The 19,037-nt window shown below is 49.1% G+C and overlaps 2 protein-coding genes across 2 annotated transcripts; both read right to left on the reverse strand.

Moving 5' to 3' along the window:
- Nucleotides 1–4,658: 4,658 nt before the first annotated feature.
- Nucleotides 4,659–8,920, reverse strand: LOC101753814 (WEB family protein At3g02930, chloroplastic). Its single transcript, XM_012849058.2, has 2 exons — nucleotides 8,763–8,920; nucleotides 4,659–7,898 (listed from the first exon to the last, which is right to left on the reverse strand). Exon 2 carries the CDS (start codon nucleotides 7,385–7,387, stop codon nucleotides 4,907–4,909), a length of 2,481 nt encoding a protein of 826 aa, XP_012704512.1. The 5' UTR covers nucleotides 7,388–7,898; nucleotides 8,763–8,920; the 3' UTR covers nucleotides 4,659–4,906.
- Nucleotides 8,921–14,427: 5,507 nt separating this feature from the next.
- Nucleotides 14,428–18,476, reverse strand: LOC101765002 (WEB family protein At5g16730, chloroplastic). The gene is made up of 3 exons (XM_004983484.4): nucleotides 18,154–18,476; nucleotides 17,323–17,665; nucleotides 14,428–17,179 (listed from the first exon to the last, which is right to left on the reverse strand). The coding sequence occupies exons 1-3, from the start codon at nucleotides 18,180–18,182 to the stop codon at nucleotides 14,765–14,767; spliced, it is 2,787 nt and encodes a 928-aa protein (XP_004983541.1). The 5' UTR covers nucleotides 18,183–18,476; the 3' UTR covers nucleotides 14,428–14,764.
- Nucleotides 18,477–19,037: the final 561 nt, after the last annotated feature.

The following is a 19,037-nucleotide window of genomic DNA, read 5'->3' on the forward strand; positions in this document are numbered from 1 at the left end:
CATCCTTGAGAACTCCCTCTTCAGCGCAACCCCGCCCGGGCGCCACCGCCGCCGCCGCAGCAGCAAGCAGCAGCAGCTGCCGCGACGTCTGCAGCTGCGAGACAGGGGCCTCCGCCGCCACACCCTCATCCCCCGCCTTTGCATCCCCATCCCCCGCCTCCGCCGCCCGTGCCGTCTCCCGGGATACTCCATTCCCCGAGCGGGTTTCTCAACCTGCTCTCGCCGACGCCCAGGTCGCCTTACCCGCTACTCTCGCCAGGGTTTCAGCACCCGCCGCCGCTCACACCCAACTTCCCCGCGCTGTCACCGCTGCCGGGGACGGGCATCCTTGGGCCAGGGCCCATGCCGCCGCCGTCGCCGGGGCTCTGGTTCCCGCAGTCCCCGTCAGGGCTCCTTTCTCCATCAGGGTTCTTGCCGATCCTCAGCCCAAGGTGGAGAGATATGTAGCAAGGGTGCCTTCCCGCAGCGGCTGCCCCTGTGAAGCAAGGCGGCCATGTAACATTTGACAGTAGGGACATAGCCATGGTGAGGTCAGTTGGATCGTCGGCCAGAGTTGGCTGGAGGAAGACACAGGTGGGTTGTAACTTGGGACACCAATATTTGTTGCTGTTACCTAATGCTTGTGCGATTGGTTAGTCAGTCTATCTGTCTGTAAGCTCTCGGTAAAGGATTGGTTATATATTTGTAATTGTATAAGTGGGGAAAATTTCAATTCATTCACTTTTTCGTAGTTGCAAAATCTGGACAGGTTAAACTTGGCATGTTCTAGTTTAGATTCTCGAGTGTTTAGGCTTGGAAACCTATAATTGTAAACCTGTAGTTCAGGAAAGATTAGTTCTTTCTGACAAATCTCGAACTGATGCTTGTTGTTGGTCTACCTATAAAGGCATGGAATTTCTCTGTATTCTTTTTTTTCTGCCTTTCTTTCTTGATTGAGAAGATGAGCTTCCTGAACATCATCTGGCCAGAAAATCATGATCAAACAAATGTAGTGAACTATTGGAAGGTCTTAGTCGTAACTCTTAGGGTTGACATATTGTTAATACAATTATAAGTTAGTACCCACAGGATCATACTATCCTGTGCTAATTAGGCTCATCTGTGATGCAAAGGTTGCTTTTTTGCTCATTTTGGCAGGGTGCAGTAGCATTTTCTGATCGCCAATTTGGTCATATATAGTTCAACATTGCAATAGAAATAGAAGCAGTGCTTCTCAGCAGATACCACATTGTATACCTTTGGTCTTTGGATTTGACATAGAAATTATTCCCTCCTAGTTACTGCCTGGGTTAGCATAGAACAAGAAAATATTGTCCATGCCCATGCCAGGGTATGAAAAGAAATCTATTCATATTGGTACAGGCTTTGTATACGTTACTAGCTTATTCTTCCTTACCCATAATAGGCGAAGTACCCATAAGGTTATGTAACATCATGATTGAAGACACATACTCCTTATATAGCTTATCTTGGAAGTTGTCGATGCCCAATAATTGTCTGGATTGATTTTTTCTTCAAGTGGTGTCCTTTGATGCACACTATGCTGGATCTCCCCAAAGTTCAGGTCTTTTTCCTTGTGCGAACTTGCAGGCCGATCTGAATGGTCTTCTAGGTTATGATGCATGAATCCCCAAAAAAAAATAGGAGTAATTCCAAGTGGGAATTCTTATGCTGTCTATATGATTTTGTAGTTATATACTGCATGGCATACTATAGTTTATTTGTGTCCTCTGTTTAGAATTTAATAGTTGACATATTCTACTGGACCCCCTCAGCATGCAATGCTAAAGAGGGAATAACTAAAGGGTGGTCCTTATTGTTCTTCTGTAAGCAACTGGTATTCTTTTTGCACTGCATCTCCTTGTAAGTAAGATTGTTTTTGTACAAATGTTCTATAAAATTACTATTGTAGAAACCACATTGTTTCATTTTGTAGATTGTCCATGTGTGAATATATGCAAGGATTCTATGTACCAAATCGATAAATTTAACTCTTTCTGAAATGCTTGAGGTATTCCCTCCTGCATCAAAGGTTTGTTGTTCAGTTAGGCTTGACACTATGGCTTGCTTATTACTAATGAACCTAGAGCAATGGTCAAATCAAATCCTTCCAGAATTGTGATACTTAAATGGCTACCTATAACAAAAGCCAAGACTGAAAGTTTTGCATCTTTATATATATGCTGATGACTTCTGTTCGAGTTCTTTTAGTCTCACAGTCAAATTATTTCTATTTAATTTTCTTGCATTAGGCTCTGTTTCATGACATCTGCATTCATGATATGGCATTGAATTATTTCTATGTAGTTTTCTTGCATTAGGCTCTGTTTCATGACATCTGCATTCATGATATGGCATCGAAAGAAACCAATGCTCATGTTTGCGAATCATTCTGCTGATGTACACATGCTTTGTGATGAGATGACAGACGTCAGTCCTAAGATCTAATGTTTGGTGTTACACCACTTCACCATTCTGCCCGCTGTTTAGTTAGCTTTGCTTGGTCCACAAAGAAAATACTATAATTTTTTTTTAAAAAAAACATGCGCTTTCTGTGTCAATGCTGCTGATGTGCGCTTTCATGTTGCTGTCTGGTTTGTATTGGGGGCCTAAGGATTCTGGATAGTATACCAAAGTTCTTTTCGGTTCGCTATAACGTGTGCTCTTCTAGTTGTCGGTAATATTTGCTACTCCCTCCGTTCCAAATTGTAGGTCGTTTTGGCTTTTCTAGGTTCGTAGATAGTGTTATGCATCTAGACATACACTATATCTCTATGGAGTCTGAACTTTCAAGGGATTTGCTGATTGGCAAGCATGTGCTTCAGGTCTGTTATCTTGGTTGACTTAGAAGCATTGAGGATGGTATGGATATGCTTTAAGTGTTCTCCAGACTACTATTGATTAGCAATCAACCATAAGCTGCATCATTTGCTTGATTTATTCGACTTGCAAGCTGTACCCTTGCATTTAAAAAAGAACAGAGAGAAGAAAATGTGACAGAAAGGGACCTATCTTGCTGGATCATTTCGATGAAAATCCTGGTGATGTAATTGCTTGTGTATTTAGTGGCGTGCCCGCGTGTAGAACAAGCAAAAAGTCAGCCGAAAATTTGGGGAATTAGGTGCACGTCTCCACAGTCAAGCAAGGAACCTCTTTCAGCGATGTGGCATATTCCATTTATTAGTGAAATTCAATGAATTTTCCTTTTTTTTTTGTCGGCCCCACAGAGCGTTGACTTGGGGAGGAGCGATGCTCTGGCCTCTGCCTCCTTGTGTGTGTGTGGATGGTAGACTCGACTGGATCTGGTGATCTGGTCATTGGTCAATGAAATCTGAAACCCATCAGCCTCTGGGTTACTGACAAGAGGCCGGCTGGGCAGGCGGATCTGTCTGTTGATCTGGCACTAACCCGAGTAAAGTAGCTCCAGTGGCTGTCATGGTCTCATCATCACTTGCTTAGGCCATGTTTAGTTCACCCCCAACTCCCAACTTTAGCACTATGCAAAAAGAAGATTCCCCATCACATCAAACTTGCGGTACATGCATGGAGTACTAAACGTAGACGAAATCAAAAACTAATTGCACAGTTTTGTTGTACTTTGCGAGACGAATCTTTTGAGCCTAATTAGTCAATATTTGGACAATAATTCACAAATACAAACGAAACGCTACAGTGTTGCTACAGTAATTTGGGTGCACCCAAGTTGGCCAACTAAACAAGGCCTTACTTGTTTGTTTACCAGACTACCTCGTCTCCTTTCTTTTTTTCCCTTTGTTCTTCGGTAGAAGTAGAAGTCGGAGTGCACTTCCAAAAGAGACCGGAGAATATCGTGAAAAAAAGGCAACGGATTGGGGTGTGACAGCGACGTGCTTTGGTAGTTAGGTCCACACGCCCATCCGTCGCCTGCTTGTTTGCTTGCCTCTGCCTGCTGTTTGGCCAAACCTGCAAGAAACTGAGCACTGAATATGCATATACAATTATATATCAGTCGTAATCTGTGTTATCTTTATTCATGACAACATTCATCTGGATTCGATAGGAGCTAGGCGACGATGTGTGCTATGCTACCATGTTGCTGTCGACACCCTTGCTGAGCTGCTGGGAATCCACAGGGAAATTGGTGTGCTCTCCCCTGCATCCACCATCCTGCTAACATCTTCAGTCCAGCCGCTGTTTTTGCATGGGATGGAGGACGGGGACGTGGCAGTCTCTAACCCCAGTGGCCGGAATGATGAGACTGAGAGAGTGAGAGTGATTGCTGCCATCTCAACAGCTCAAGGGCTGCCTGAAGCCTGATCCCGACGCGGCAAGGATGGGCGCAGAAATCTTTGACCTGGAACGGATCGGATCACCTGACTACCTGAGCAAGCCAGACGGGCCGGAACAACAGCGACAGGAAGATGTAGCCATGCATGTACCCATGGTAGCCAGGTGCCCCACCTTTCCACGCCCGTCTTGCACTTTCTTTCAGTTTTCTCTCGTTCTCTCTGTCCAGAACATGCATCAGCTCGGCTGCCTGCTGGCCTTGCAGCCGCCCTTGGACTTTTAACACCTCGTATGGCACTGGGGGAAGAATTCTGAAATGTTTCGGATAGGACTTTGGCATTCGTACAGATGCTGTCATAGCAGCCCAGAGCATGATTCAGCAACGGTACATACTCTGATGATAATTGAGTTGACATTAACAACCAAAGAATAATTGCTCAAGAATGTGCAGCATAATAAGTGCGTACAGAAGAAACTAGAGTAATGGGTAGTCGAGATGCAAGTAGCTTTCTTCATCTCCTTCTATTATGTTCACAACCGCAAAAATTGTTCAGAAATCATTAACCTGAATCACATGCTGATTATGAAAAAAGAAAGGCCTTCGCTGATTAGGAGCCGAGTTAGGACGGCAGGCAGGCAGCTAGGAGTGACTGCTCAATTTGGTGAAGTGTGCTTTCTTCTTCAGCAGGCTCCCGAACTTCCTCAGCAGCGCCTTCTTCTTCTTGTGGACGTGCTGGTCCTGGTTGAACGACGACGTCGGGCCACTGATCAGCAGCCCATTCATCTGATCCACGAGCCCGTCGTCCCCCGGTGACTCAACGTCGTCGTCATCGTCGTCGTCGATCGACTCGGAATCGTCGTCCCTCTCTTTGGACAGGTCATCCTCGATGATCTTGCTGTTCTCCAAGGAGGTGGCGTCCACTGCTGACACGCTAATCTCCTTCGCATGCTTCACCTGCCTGACCGTCTCCACTTCCACGTGCTTGATGTCCTCCATTTGGACCACGCTCTCGCCATTGTTCTCGTCGTCTCTGACACCATGATGATGCATGGGCGAGCAGATCAGCTTCAGGAGCGCGCTCGGCTGCTTCTCCGGGCTCCTGGCGACCGCCCCATTATTCAATGGCTCCCCTCCTTTCCTGGCCGTGGCCTCGGCGAGCAGCGCGGCGAGCTCGTCGGTTCTCGCAATGGCAGCGGCTTCCCGTGCCCGCATCTCGGTGTTCTCGTGGACAATGCTCGCGAGCTCGTGCTCCTTGTCTTCCAGCGTCTCCTTGAACCTCAGGCTGCTGATCTTTGCCTCCTCCGAGGTCAGGTTGGCCTCGGTGATCTTGGACTCGAGCAGCCTCAGCTTGCCCTGCAGCTGCGCCTTCTCGTCCTTCGCCGCCTTGGCTTCACACTCAGCGGCTTTCAATGATTCGAGCACCTTGTCCATTTCCAGCTTGGCGATCTGGGCCTTGGACTTGTCAGTGTTTTCTTCCGCGGCTTTCCTCGCTGCCACCTCTGCAAGCAGCTTCGAGAGCTCGGTAACCTTCTCCGATGCGGTTCGCTCTCTCAGTCGCAGCTCGGTGACTTCATGATTCAGAGCAAGCAGCTCCTTGTCCTTGAAGGACAGCAGGTCTTTGAGGTGTGAGCTCTCTGCCTTTGCTTCTTCAGCACTTGAGCTAGTGTTCATTGCCTGAAATTCAAATTCTTGGAGCTTGTTGAGCAGCTGGGCTTTGTCTGCCTTGAGCTCCTGCGCTTCCTTCTCCGCAACTCTCAGAGACTCTGTCAGCCTGTTCATCTCTGTCTGGATAGAGCTCATACCGTCATCCGATCTCTTGAGCATATCGACGAACCCGGCCTCTTTAGAGATCCATTCATCCTTTGAGCTCCTGGCCTCTGAACCCATCTTCTCAACCGCCTTCCTGAGGCAGGCAGCCTCGTAGTTGGACTCATCATGCATCAACTTGTATCTGTCCTCTGCATTCTTCATTGTCGCCTTCAGTTCTGATATCTGAATCTGTGCATTGTCGAGCTCTGCCTGTTTTGCGAGGACCCTCTCCTTGGCCTCTCTTGCCTCTGATGACACTTCGCGTAGCGCCACTGCCAAGTCTTCGACAGCCTTCTTCACCTTGTCCCTTTCATCCCTGGTGTCGTCAAGCTCCTTGAGCAGCCTGCTCTTGTCTTCAGTAAGATGACCAGCCTGAGCACTCGCTGTATACTCAGCGACAACGACTTGCTGATGTGCCTCGAGTAGAAGCTGGTGTTCAGACCTCAGCCTATCAATGATCACCTGTAGCTCAGACGCCTCCTTTGTTGCGACGTCGAGACGACGGCTGGTCTCGAGGAACCCTTCCTTGTGCTCACTCGCTTCCTTCTCTAGTGACGCCACCTTCTCCTTGAGCTGGAGCACCTGAGACTGCTTATCCTGGAGCATGGACGTGCAGTCCTCGAAGCTGTTGGTCAATGACGTCAGCGACTCCTCGTTGCGTTTGTTCAGCCGCGAGATTTCTCCTAGCCTTGTCTCCAGCGACTCGGCCTTGGCCTTCCACTCCTGCGCCGACCGGCTGGCGTCCGCCTCGGCGCTCTTGGCGTAAGCGAGGTCAACCTTGAGCCCTTCCACGAGCTCCTCCGCCTTGGCAAGCTTCTCCTCGAACGCCCTCGCCGTCCGGAGCTCCGCTCCCAGCGCGGCAGCTTCGGATTCCAGCTTCTCTATGGTCTCCGCGGCTTCTTTCGCTCTGGCCTCGAGCTCGGTGTCGAGGTGGGATTTCAGCCGGGCCACTTCGGCTGTCAGGGCCTCCGCCCTCTTGGCGCTGTCGTTGGCGATCCTCTGCAGCTCGTCCGCCTGACCCAGAGCCGAGTTCCTCGCCAGGGCCGTCGCCGCCAGCTCGTCCCTTACGCCGTCGAGCTCCCTGGTGGCGGCGATGAGGGAGGCGACGTCCTCGGCGTGGCGTTTCTTGATGTTGTCGTACTTGCGCCGCCACTCGTCCTCCACCCTGCGGGTGGCGTCGATGGCCGACTGCTCGCGCTCCGTGGACTCGAACCTCTCCAGCTCCAGCGCCTCCTCGGCCCTCCGCCGCGCCGCCAGCGACTCCTCCAGCTTTCCGGAGGCGTCGGCGGCGAGCCGCCGGGCGAGCGCCATGTCCTCGAGGACCTGTGCCCTCTCATTGTCCACGTAGGCTAGGCGCTCCCTCGCGCTCTTCAGCTCCTCCTGCACGAGGCTCAGCTGCGCCTGGAGCTCCGACGCCTTGGCATTCCTCTGCTGCTTCTGATCAACCAGGACACGTGGCAAATTAATTAGTACGAGAAATTAATTAGTAAAACACGCACGCATCGTCGATCAGGTGGCCGTTTCGCGTCGCATTTGTCTTACGTCGGTAGCGGCGGCGCGGGACGATGCCGCCGCCGGCGATGCCTTGAAGGACCGGCGTTCTGCTGCTGCTGCGGCGGCCGATGGCTTTGCCGGCAGGTCGATGGACGCCGAGGACCTGTCGAGGGGGATGCCGGCGGCATGGTGCAGAGGGGACGGCGCGCGGTCCGCCGCCGGCTTGCTTGGCGCTCCCGCGGGCTTTGCTAGCCTGCTGACTCGAGGCGCCAACGTCGCCCTGCGGCTAGACGGTTGTTTGTGGTTGGAATTGGAACCTTCAGAGATGCTGCACGTTCAGTAATCCATTAGTGCAATGTTTACACATCATGAATTTGGTTTTTGCATTTTTCAGATCATTTGGTTTTACTGGAATGCACTGCAGGTTGAGATCTGCATAAAGCATTTGTTCATGAGAGGTGTCTACAGAAAGAGGCCATCAGAAAAGAGTCGTTTCCTGGTAGTGAAATAGCATTTGCGTAACATGTACAACAGGGGCAAAGCTAGAACAAAACCGTAGGAGAAGGGGGTTAAATTGCACCAAAAGACCAATTAGGAGTGTTAAATTTTATTTCATTTCCCATTAATTAACACGGTAAAATTGTTGTACAATTGTGGTGTACGTCTGGCGGTGATTGTAAAGCAAAAGCTTCTTGATTAGTAAAACGAAATTGGATGAAACATTGGCTTGGTAGAAATAAAATGTTAGGCGGTGCATAGAGATTGATCAGTATAAAGGGCTGTTTGGCAATAAGGTGTTAAAATTTAACACCTGTCACATCAGATGTTTGGATGCTAATTAGAAGTATTAAACATAGGTTAATTACAAAACTAAATGCACAGATGGAGTGTAATTCGCGAGACGAATCTATTAAACCTAATTAGTTCATGATTTGATAATGTGGTGCTACAGTAACCATTTGCTAATGATGGATTAATTAGGTTTAATAGATTCGTCTCGCAAATTAGCACAGGGTTCTGCAATTAGTTTTATAATTAGCTCATGTTTAGTTCTCCTAATTAGCATCCGAACATCCGATGTGACACTGTTAAAGTTTAACACCTCGTATCCAAACACCCCCTAAGAAAGAATAAGACAAGCAGTAAGTAGTTAGCAGTAGGAAGGAAAGACATGGGGTTGGTGCCTGCTTACTTGGGTTTGGAGGCCAGCATTGTCGGCTGCACCTGAGAGCAGAGGCAGTTTCTGAACTTGGTTCAAATTCAGGATCCAGCGCTTGGATGCAGATGGTGGGAGAGAGGAGGGATGATGGTGATGAGGAGGAGCCAGGAGGAAGAAGAAACCAGGGTGCCTATGGTGGTTGGAGGAGATGAGGGGTGGTCGTGCAGCGCATGCTCCAAGCACACCAAGAAAACATGTGTGACAGGACAGGCAACGTGCGGGGCTGTTCAGAATCAGTTGAGGAAATTCATGGCAGCGCACTACAAGACGAGTACAATACAATGAGCTATTAATCTTCTGTGGCCTGCTGACGGGTGGGGGTCCTCAAGCGCTCAAGCAGGCCCTCCTCTTCTTGCTTCTCGGCGGGCCCAAAGGAATAGCTCCCAGTTGAGGCCCATTAGTAGGGATTGGGCCCGGTTTTGTCCAGAAGGAAAATACTTCTTAGGCCCATAGGTCGTGCGTCGTTCACTGAGTCTACATTTTCCCCTCTCACATATAACTATAAAAAGTAAAATAGAATAGAATCGAGTTATGTTTATTCTCTGTTTTTTTCTTCAGTGAGACAAAATCGAGTTATGTTTATTCTCTGTTTTTTCTTCAGTGAACTGGGGACCTTCTTGTGGCAGAGAGTCGGTGAGCTGGTAACTTCCATGTTTTGGTGAAATGGAAACGAATGATGGAAGACCACCCACACACTAGCCACCTCGCAAAAAAAGGGAAAGAAAAAAAAGTAAGTCATAGCTGTCATCTGGACCGACTTTTTTGGTTTTTTGACTTTTTTTTTAAGATTCTCACAAATAGACCCCTAGCGGAAACATTTCAAAATCTGGACTCTTAGCTTGACGCCACCAGGCGCCAAGCGTACACGTCTCGGAGCCAGAGGTTCTAGCACCTAGGTCGTTGCGCAGCTGGTGACGTGGACACTGACATGGCGGGGCTTGGCGCCATCCTCGCTAGCGCCAAGCTAGGTTACACAGTGCCAAAGCAAATTTTGTTTCTCTCTTTTCCTTTCTCTCATTAGCCATTTCCCTGCCGGCCGGCCGTCGCTCATCCCCGTCCGGCCACCGCTCCTACACGCCTACCGTTGCCCGCCGCTCGTCCCCGCCCGCCCGCCGCTCGTCCACGCGCCCGTTGCGCCGGCCCGCCGCTCCTCCGCGCGCCCGCCCGCCGCTCCTCCACCCGACCGCCGCGCCGGCCCACCGCGCTCACCCGCTGCCCCTGGCCGCTTCCTCCTCCTGCAAGGTAATAGATATAGTTAGATAGGATAGTTAGATACAATTTAGATAGATAGATATAATTTAGATAGAATAGTTAGAATTTAGATAGATAGGTATAATAGTTAGATAGAATAGTTAGATAGATAGTTAGATAGAATAGTTAGATAGAATTTTCTTCATATGTAATTTTCTTTACAAAGTTATGTAGTTAGTATGGTAGTTAGTTAAATAGTTATATACTTGTTACATAGGTAGTTAGTAGTACTTAGTAGTTATTAGTGAATTGATAGTACTTGTATTGTATTTAGTATGCTCCATTTATGTTGGACTAAAGGAATTTTGCGTTGTTATATCTATGGACTAGATGGACAACCTAGTGAGCATTTATCATGGAGGCACCGTGGAAAGATATCATTATGGATATGTTGAGCTTTTTGAGATTCAAAGCGTGGCTGTGTTATTCGATGAGAAGCCTTCATTTAGTGAGTTGGTTAGAAGGGCTCGGGAGGAGCTACATTGCCATGGAGATGACGGCATCGTAGTTGATATATTTGTATGTTTGAACATGTTGTATTGAGGTTAAAAATTCATCTTACTTTCGTGTATGGATTGCATAAAAAACAAGGGAAATTATGCTAAAATTTCGGTGGCATGTGTTGATTCAGTGATGAGCATCTGTCGGTACTTCTTTTTGTCATCGCCCATACTTAGAGCAAGTTTAATAACGCAGCTAGCAAGCGGGCTGTAAGATTTCTCTCAGCCTTTTCCTAGCCCACTCGTACAATGGTTAGCTCTTCACCATTAATACATGGCCCACAAGTTATTCTCACAAAGTTTCTTGGTTCCTGTGCCCAAGTCGGCTGTAAGCTTATAGCCCGGTTCTCCTCTCTCACCTCTTCTCTTTCCTCCACGTCAGCATTCAGCCAGCTTACAGCCTCTTATTATACTTGCTCTTAAAGTGCATTACATGACAACACAATGAAAAGTCCAATAGTAGATAACATTGTTCATGAATAAATCATAGAACTAGCAAGTAATGGAGACTACGGTGTGCAACGAGGCCAGTTTCCCTTCCTCAGGGCATCGGGATTCTCCTTAATCGCTGCTTTCGCTCGGCGTGCACGCTCAAGCTTCTTCTCCTTCTCCTCCCTGTTCGCAGCAACACGCCTCCTTTCCTCCTCTTCCTTGTGCTCCTTTTCTGCAGCCTCCTCTCTGCGTCTCTTCTTCATTGTCTCCTTCTTCTCTGTCTTCCCCCGCAACATTTCTTGCATCTCCTCCTTGTCTTCAGGCTTGATCTTAGTGTCGATCCACTGCTCAAAATCACAGAGCGGTAGAGGGGTCTGCAACAAATGCAATTGTTAGAAAATAAAAAAATCATGCAAAATGTCATACGACACAAAATAATTATTAGAAAACATCAATTTCTCACCATCTTGTTAATGCGGCGCTGACGAAGTGTAGGCTCAAACGCAAAATTGGAACACATCCAATACCTCTGCCTATACGTGTCCTCTGCATCGGACTTGGCTACCTTGCAAGGATCGCCGCAAAAGCACATGGGCACTAGAACACCACTAAGCAGAGGCAATGGGTCAAAGGCATTTCCGGTCATCCGGCCATAACTACAATTTAGTCATTTTCGTTGTAAGAACCGAAAGCAATTAACATTAAACCTACACCTAGGTTTTCCCATTCAATCCACAACAATGAACCCATAACATAACAACGTGCGCTGAGGTTACCCTGGTTCCTAGCTTTTCCACGCCTTGACATCCTACGGTTGCATGAAACCCTAAGTTCAAAACATCCGACTAATATATACTGAATCGACATTAAAAAAAACTATGAGGAAGTGAGGATACCTTGCTCTCGAAGATCCACGGATCAAATCAAAGTTTCCAAGGTCCAATAGGCCAATTCGTGATGTAGGACGAAGTGGGGAGAGAAAAAACCCGAGAGGGAGGAGAAAGAAGAGGAGGAAGGCTCGGGTAGGAAGGAGGCGGGTGGTTGAAATACGAAGCTTGGCGCCATCCACCTTGGCACCAAGCCCCCGCCATGTCAGCATCCACGTCACCAGCTGCGCAACGACCTAGGCGCCAGAATCTTTGGCGCCGAGACGTGTACACTTGGCGCCACTAAGGGTCTAGATTTTGAAATATTTCCGCTAGGGGTCTATTTATGATAATCTTTCAAAACAAAGGGCCAAAACAAAAAAAAATCGGTCATCTGGAGAGAAAAATGCATCGCAGATGTAGCAGTAACACAGCAAGACTCGTGCAGTAATTCCCATCTGCGAGACATTCCTATTCCTGTCCCTCCTGCACGGCAGAGGACAATTCGGATGCCAACAAGATAAGAATAATCATGACATCATGGGCTCATGGCATCCTTCGCACGTAACGGCTCTACGTACTTTGGAGCTGATGGAACCCTCCTTTAATCTATCCCGTAGGTCCCCCAGCTAGGTTAGTTGGGCATACACTTTAGTAGTGCGCGGTACATAAAGGTCTCCCATGGCTCTTCGCCTTTCAGCTGTAGGTATTGTTTTTCCTCTAGCTAGGTGCATGCACTTGATGTGTCCATTACGGTCAAAGGCCAAACACACAATTTTCAACGTAGACACGTAGAACATGTCCATTGCGGTCACAAATAACCAGCCTATTAAGTCAGCTGGCTCTGCATAGCTCACCCTGACCCTGTTTGTTGCATTGCTTGAGTGTATTCCTGAACTGTGTGTCACCCATCCTATGGATTCAGACCAACAAAAGGGAAAAGACAAAGCCAATCAGCCGAGCAAAGCAAGTGGTCAAAAGGGCCGAAAAAAGCACGACGGATGCTCTCCAAAGGGGGCAAAAGAAAAGAAAAAAGGGATGCAAATGTATGGTCACTTGGTCAGGGAGAGTGATGAGTGCATGTTACCAAACGAACCTAACCTAGCCTTTACCCTGCCTTACCTAATGTGAATTTGCGAGTGAAGGTTCAGTTTCAGAGATGGCCGTGCTGCCTTTTTCATTTGCATGTTGAGCAGGGATGATAGGAATGGTATGGAGATGGAGTCGCATCGGCTTCGGCTGCTCCTGCATTGCTGTCGGCGTTGCGGTTGATCAGTCGCCTCGTCTGGGCTGCTATCCTAGTCCTAGCAGCGTGCATGGCCCGCACGATTCTATCTTTGTTTTTTACTTTTGCTAGCTACTCTCCAAAACCCAAACCAAGAGGATGGAGCTTGATGCCAATGTGGCACCTGCGACTGACGTCGACTAGACTACGTTGCTACTTATTATATATACTAATACACTGTACGACGGTACATTATAATATGCAGTAGTATCATATCATACAGTAAAGATCTAGGATTGGTTGGAGCTCTACCTGTACTTGGCCTCAGGAACTTACCTCTCCCATGTAAAGGTAGAAGGAACCTCTGCAGCTGAAGGAGCATACCAGTCTGCCTGCTCTTTTCTGTAAGTGGTGAACAGCTGAATTTACGTACGAAACTTCTTGTAATTCCATCCGGCCGGCATCAGAGCACGATGAATGCTGGACCCCAACTCATGCCAGGGTCAGTTCGTAGTAGTAGGTGCTTACAATTACACACCTCCACACCCTGTCTTTTGTACCAGGAACGCTGCAGTACGACGAGGTACTGTGAAGAATGATACACCACAAGTTTCGTCAGAACGGTTGGCGTTGCCATACATGCTCCCGTCCAATTCAGACCGCAGCAGGTCCCCATCCTGCAGCGTACGTCTCGTGCCGTCGCCTCCCCGGACCCCGGTGCCGCAGCCGCCAGCGACGTCTCCGGAGGCAACAGCTCCCCGATCGGAAGGTTGCGACGTTGCTGTCCGGCAAGTCACAGGCAAAGCCGCAGCGACGCCAAGCCAAACGCCGACGACTCCACGACGCCTTGGCGCTCGGACTCCAACCATCCAGGCATCGGAGCACGCACGAGAATCCACACGTCATTTGCGGTTGGAACAGCGCATTGGTTGGAGAACCGACGAGCTAACCGAGCGTCAGGACACGTACAAGGGCATAATGCATCCGACAAAAATATAAAGCCTGGAGAGGATTAAACAAACCTGTGCTATTGTGCTGCCTGCCAGAAATGATTTGATACTTTGCTGTCGGTGTGGTAAGAGAAGATAACCCAACCCAACCTCTGGTGGACAGTGCATGCCTAAATGATTCCAATCCGGTCACACCTGCTGCGCCTTTTACGCACCTGATCTGATCCTGATTTGATCGATGCCGTCTCCTTAAGCAACCAGCCCGGGATTAGGAGCCTGCAACCGCACAAAGATGATCAATCATAAGCCAACTCGTTTCATTTCACTTCATTGCAGGTGCTCAACATTATGATGGTATCAGATGCATGCCAGCAAGCATTCACTGGTAAAAAGGACTTGTTAACACTGACATCATATCCAGGTTAGGTCACTGGCACATTACATCGCATCACATTACAATCAAGGAGCTGCACGGTTTCAGAAACGAATAGCCAGCCATTCTGATTAGGAGGAACTCCATTTACACACAAGTGAACTGCCACAAACGTGGAGGCAGGTAGCAGCCAAGCACCATATAGGTCCGAGTTAAACGAATAAGGCGAGAAAAAAAATCACGACACCCACAAACTTCTCCAATCACCAAAAATACAGGCATTGGCAGTAAACGCATAGGAAGCACAACACCGCGTCAAACAAACCAAAAAAAACAGAGGAAAATCAAGATGACACTAATAGTACACGCGCTGTTCGGCTACTTGCTGTTTTTCTTTTTCAGTAAGCTTCCAAACTTCTTCAGCAGAGGCTTGTTCTTTTTCTGCTGCTGCTGCGGTTTCGTCGGGGACATTGCCACTTTACTGGCCGTATCTTCTGGTACGGTCGTGCCGTTTGTGTTCTCAGTGCTGCTGTCCTCTTTCTTAGAATCCAATTCATCGTTCGACGATTCAGTCTCTTGCTTTCTGTTTTCAGCCTGTGCTTCCTTCTCGAAGACAACCTTTTCGCTCTCTTGTACACTGCCAATTTTCAGTTCCTCTTGTTCGACCTTGCTGTCATCTTTCTCTTCGTGGTTCATGTCTCCATTGGACCTCATATCATCTGCGTCGACTTCCAGATGCAGTTTTTTATCATCACTTTCTTCCGCATCTTCATTTTCTGCAACAGAACGGGTAAATTCTTCACGCGCAGAATTGTGCACCTCATCCACGATCACTAGCTTCTCTTCCTCTTCAGGATGCTTCTTAGTCATCGCTTCAGCGAGAAGAGCAGACAGCTCCTCTATTTTCTTCATGGCATCAGCTTCTCGCATCCTGAACTCATCATTCTCCTGGGTTAGGTTCTGCAACGCATTCTCTTTGTCAAGTAACCTCTCCTTCAGCTGCGAACTCTCCGCCTTTGCCTCCTGCACAGCCTTATCGGCTTCAGCAACTGCCGATTCTGTATACGTCAGTTTCTCTTGAAGCCTCTCCATCTCAGTCTTTGCTTCCTGCGTAGCCATGCTGGCCTCAGCAACCGCTGATTCCGTGTGTGCAAGTTTTTCTTGAAGCTGCTCCTTCTCAGTCTTTGCCTCCTGCACAGCCTTGTTGGCTTCAGCAACTGCTGCTTCCGTATTCCGCAGTTTCTCTTGAAGCCTCTCTTTCTCTTCAGTGACTGCTTCAATCTCGTGCTCTGCACCTTGCAATGATGCAGCTACCTGCTCCACTTCTACTTTAAGAGCAGCAATTTCTTGTTCAGACTGCTTGCTTGCTGTGATAAGGTCAAGCTCCTTAGATTCACATTCTTCTCTGTACTTGCTCACCTCAGCCTCCAGCTTCTCGACAGTTTCCCTTAGGCGAGTTATGTCATGGTTTGCCTCATCAAGCATTGCCTCATAGCTCTCCTCCATACTCTTTAGGGACATCTTCAGATCACCTATCTGAGCAAGAGCATGCTCGTAATCATCTTCTTTCTTCTGAAACCTATCATGTGCTTCCTGCGCTTCACAACATGCCTTGTCCAATGCAGCAGTAAGATCCTCCACTGCTCTTTTCTCTTTCTCCTCTCTATCTCTAGCATCATCCAGCTCACTAATTAGCTTAGTTTTCTCCTCAGTCAGATCTTCTATCTTCGTGTTAGCAGTCTTCTCATTGTTCAAAGCCTCTGAAGCAGCTAGTTCTGCAGTCTCAAGCTTGTTCCGCAGAACATCTATTGTCGTCTGCAGCCCAAACACCTCTTGCTGCGATGCATCCAAATGCTCATTGGAATCATTAACTTCTGCTAAAAGCCTTGCCACCTCAATTTCCAAGGCGGTTGTCTTTCCTTTAAGAACTTCAATTTCTGATTCTCTATCTTGCAACATAGAATGGATCTTGTCCAGCTGTTCAGTTGTAGAGGCAAGGGAGTCACTTTTGAACTTCTCGGACAGAGTCACTTCCTCCAATTTCATCTCAAGTGATGCTGACTTCTCCTTCCATTCTTCTAACTGCTGACGGATGTCTGACTCGACCTTCTGTGCATCAGCTATCTGTGATTTAAGCTCCTGAATCGTTTTCTCTGCCTCTGCCAATCTCTCCTCCAGGACTTTTGCCTCCTCAAGTTTAACTTTCAGTGATGAAACCTCGGACTCCAGATTCTTAACAAGAACCTCAGTTTCACGGTTTTTACTCTCTTCGCTTGCAGCAGTTGAATCAAGCAACCCTTTCAAGCGAACAACTTCAATTGAGAGGATCTCCACCTTCTCCGCATTGACCTCAGCAATCTTCATGGCATCATCTGCATGGCCAAGTGCAGCCTTCTTGGCCTCGTTAGCCATCGAAAGGTCACGCCTGAGCCTCTCCAGCTCTTCTGTTGTGTTGACCAAAGTCTCCAGGTCGGCGGCGTGCTGGCCACGCACGCACTCAATCTCCCTCTGCCACTCCTCCTCCCGCCTCTGCGCCTCGTCGATGCCAGCCTGCTCGAGCTCATCCGCTCGGAATTTCTCGATCTCCGTGGCCTCCTCAGCCCACCTCTTGGCCATGAGGGCATCCTGGAGCTTCTCGTGGGTCTCATCAGCGACTCGCTTGGCCTCATTGAGCTCCCCGACAAGACGGTCCCTCTCGCCGACGATGAAGGCCAGTTGATCCTTGGCCTTCTTCAGGTCCTCCTGGGCGGACTCAAGCCGTGCCTGTAGTTCAGCCTCCCTCCGCGGCTGCTTCTGCAAACCCAGGGACAAATTTACAGTGATCAACCACCGTAGCGTGCATCAAGAACGACACAATATTGACAATGCAGCACCATTTCGGTGATTCAGTGACATACAGAAAAAAAAAACAGTGCAGTGAAGCGCAGTGCACTTACATCAGGGGGCGTGCCGATCTTGGGCACCCGGCGCTCGACGACGGGCTTGGAGTCCGCGGATCTCGGCGAGCGGTCGAACGAGAGGCGCGGCCGGGCGTTCTGCGCGGCCGCCGAGGGCGGCGAGTTGGGCTCGGACTTGAAGGGCCCGCCGCCGTTGGAGCGGGAGCGCGGCGTGGACGGCGTGCCGACGCTGCTCCTCCTGGTGCCGCCCGGGGTGGAGGGGCGGTGGTTGGAGGACGGAGTGGACGGGCGGTGGTTGGAGGACGGCGTGGACGGGCGGTGGTTGGAGGACGGCGTGCTCGGCCTGCCCCTGCTGCTGATGGGGGACTCGTTCGGCCCAGATCTGTCAATGGCGACATCCATTAAAAATCGAAGGAACGCTCTCTGTTTTTTTGTCTTCTCTCTCTCGCCTGTGTTGGCGAATCGAGAACGCCGAACGGAGTGAAATCACGCAGTCGAAAGCAGGGAGACCTCTTAACTTTTTTTTGTTGTTGGGATCAAACGAAAGCCAAAAGAGTGCACTTGAAAGATGGAGTGGCCGTTTTACGATCGAAATTTGAGCACTTTCGTGGACGAAACGGCATCTGAAGATGCCACATTCGCGCGAGCGAGTAGCATAAAAATCGACGAGAAGGCAAATATGGCGCAGCAAATCTGAGAAGGGCGCGAGAAAAAATCCAGACGCTTGCAACTAAACGAAGGGGCGGTTCTAACTTGTAACTGGATAGATCTGCCACTCAGAAAAGGAGATAAAACCGACGCCCGAAACCAAAAGAAAAAAATGAGGCGAGAAAATGCGTGAGGGCGAGAGCAGGGGAAGTGGTAACGCACCTTGATCTGGATGGCAGCATTGTGGACATCTGGTACGCGGCCGGGGCGATGGGGAGTGCCCGGCCGAGTGGAGAAGAAGAGGAGCCGGGGGAGGGAGGGAGGGAGGGAGGAGGGAGTGGGGGAGAGAGTCACAGACGGGGGAATGGTGGGGAAGGGAGAGGGGGAGCAAGCACAGCAAAAAGGCTGCAAAGGCCGAAAAGGCAAAGGCGGCCGAAAGGGGCCAGGCGAGGCGAGCAAGCCTCGTCGTCTCCCGTCGCCGCGACTGTGAGCTTGCGATCACGGAACCCCTCCTCCTCCGGTTCCCGTTCCCGTTGCCATGTCACCGTCGTCAACCGCAGCAACTACTCCCCTACCCAAGCTACCCTATCGGCTCTGAGTAGGAGGAGGGTACACTGCTGCTCACTGCTCCCATCGTCGTCGTCCGTCCTCGTGCGCGTTAACTATACTACTGCCTCCCAAAAATGTATGATGGAGCGCGTCCTGTTGGGCTCGGGAGGTGGGATTGAATTGGTGCGCCCAACTTACGCCACCCCACAGCCCGCACCTACTGAGATCAGTGATTGCATTTGCGGTGTGACAAATCATGCACGCCACCGTGGCCACGGGCCAGCACATGCCTCGCTCGCCTCCAGCGTATCGCCTCTTCATTCTACTGTTCGGGATACAGTGCCCAATTATAATATCCTATAAACCTCTCCTCTCTATGGATGGAAATTATGGTACAATATAATTAACGCCAGCACGATGCGAAAGTACCACTTGGATAAAAATAAAAAAGAAAAATTGTGCCAACTAACATATCCACGACAATATTGCAAGTTTGTAATTGTTTTATCACCAAATTAAAATAATTTCGGTGCGCGTGGAGCGAAGAGAGATCTCGC

Source organism: Setaria italica, chromosome IX (genome assembly GCF_000263155.2).
Source record: "Setaria italica strain Yugu1 chromosome IX, Setaria_italica_v2.0, whole genome shotgun sequence".
Lineage (NCBI taxonomy): Eukaryota > Viridiplantae > Streptophyta > Magnoliopsida > Poales > Poaceae > Setaria > Setaria italica.

What these genes read in the sequence shown, in the direction of transcription:
- LOC101765002 (XM_004983484.4), bottom strand. Translation starts at nt 18,182, where the DNA reads ATGTCCACAATGCTGCCATCCAGATCAAG. An exon ending in ATGCTGCCATCCAGATCAAG is followed by an intron (nt 17,666 to 18,153) that starts GTGCGTTACCAC and finishes CGCCATTGACAG; the next exon opens with ATCTGGGCCGAACGAGTCCC. An exon ending in AGATCGGCACGCCCCCTGAT is followed by an intron (nt 17,180 to 17,322) that starts GTAAGTGCACTG and finishes CTGGGTTTGCAG; the next exon opens with AAGCAGCCGCGGAGGGAGGC.
- LOC101753814 (XM_012849058.2), bottom strand. Translation starts at nt 7,387, where the DNA reads ATGGCGCTCGCCCGGCGGCTCGCCGCCGACGCCTCCGGAAAGCTGGAG.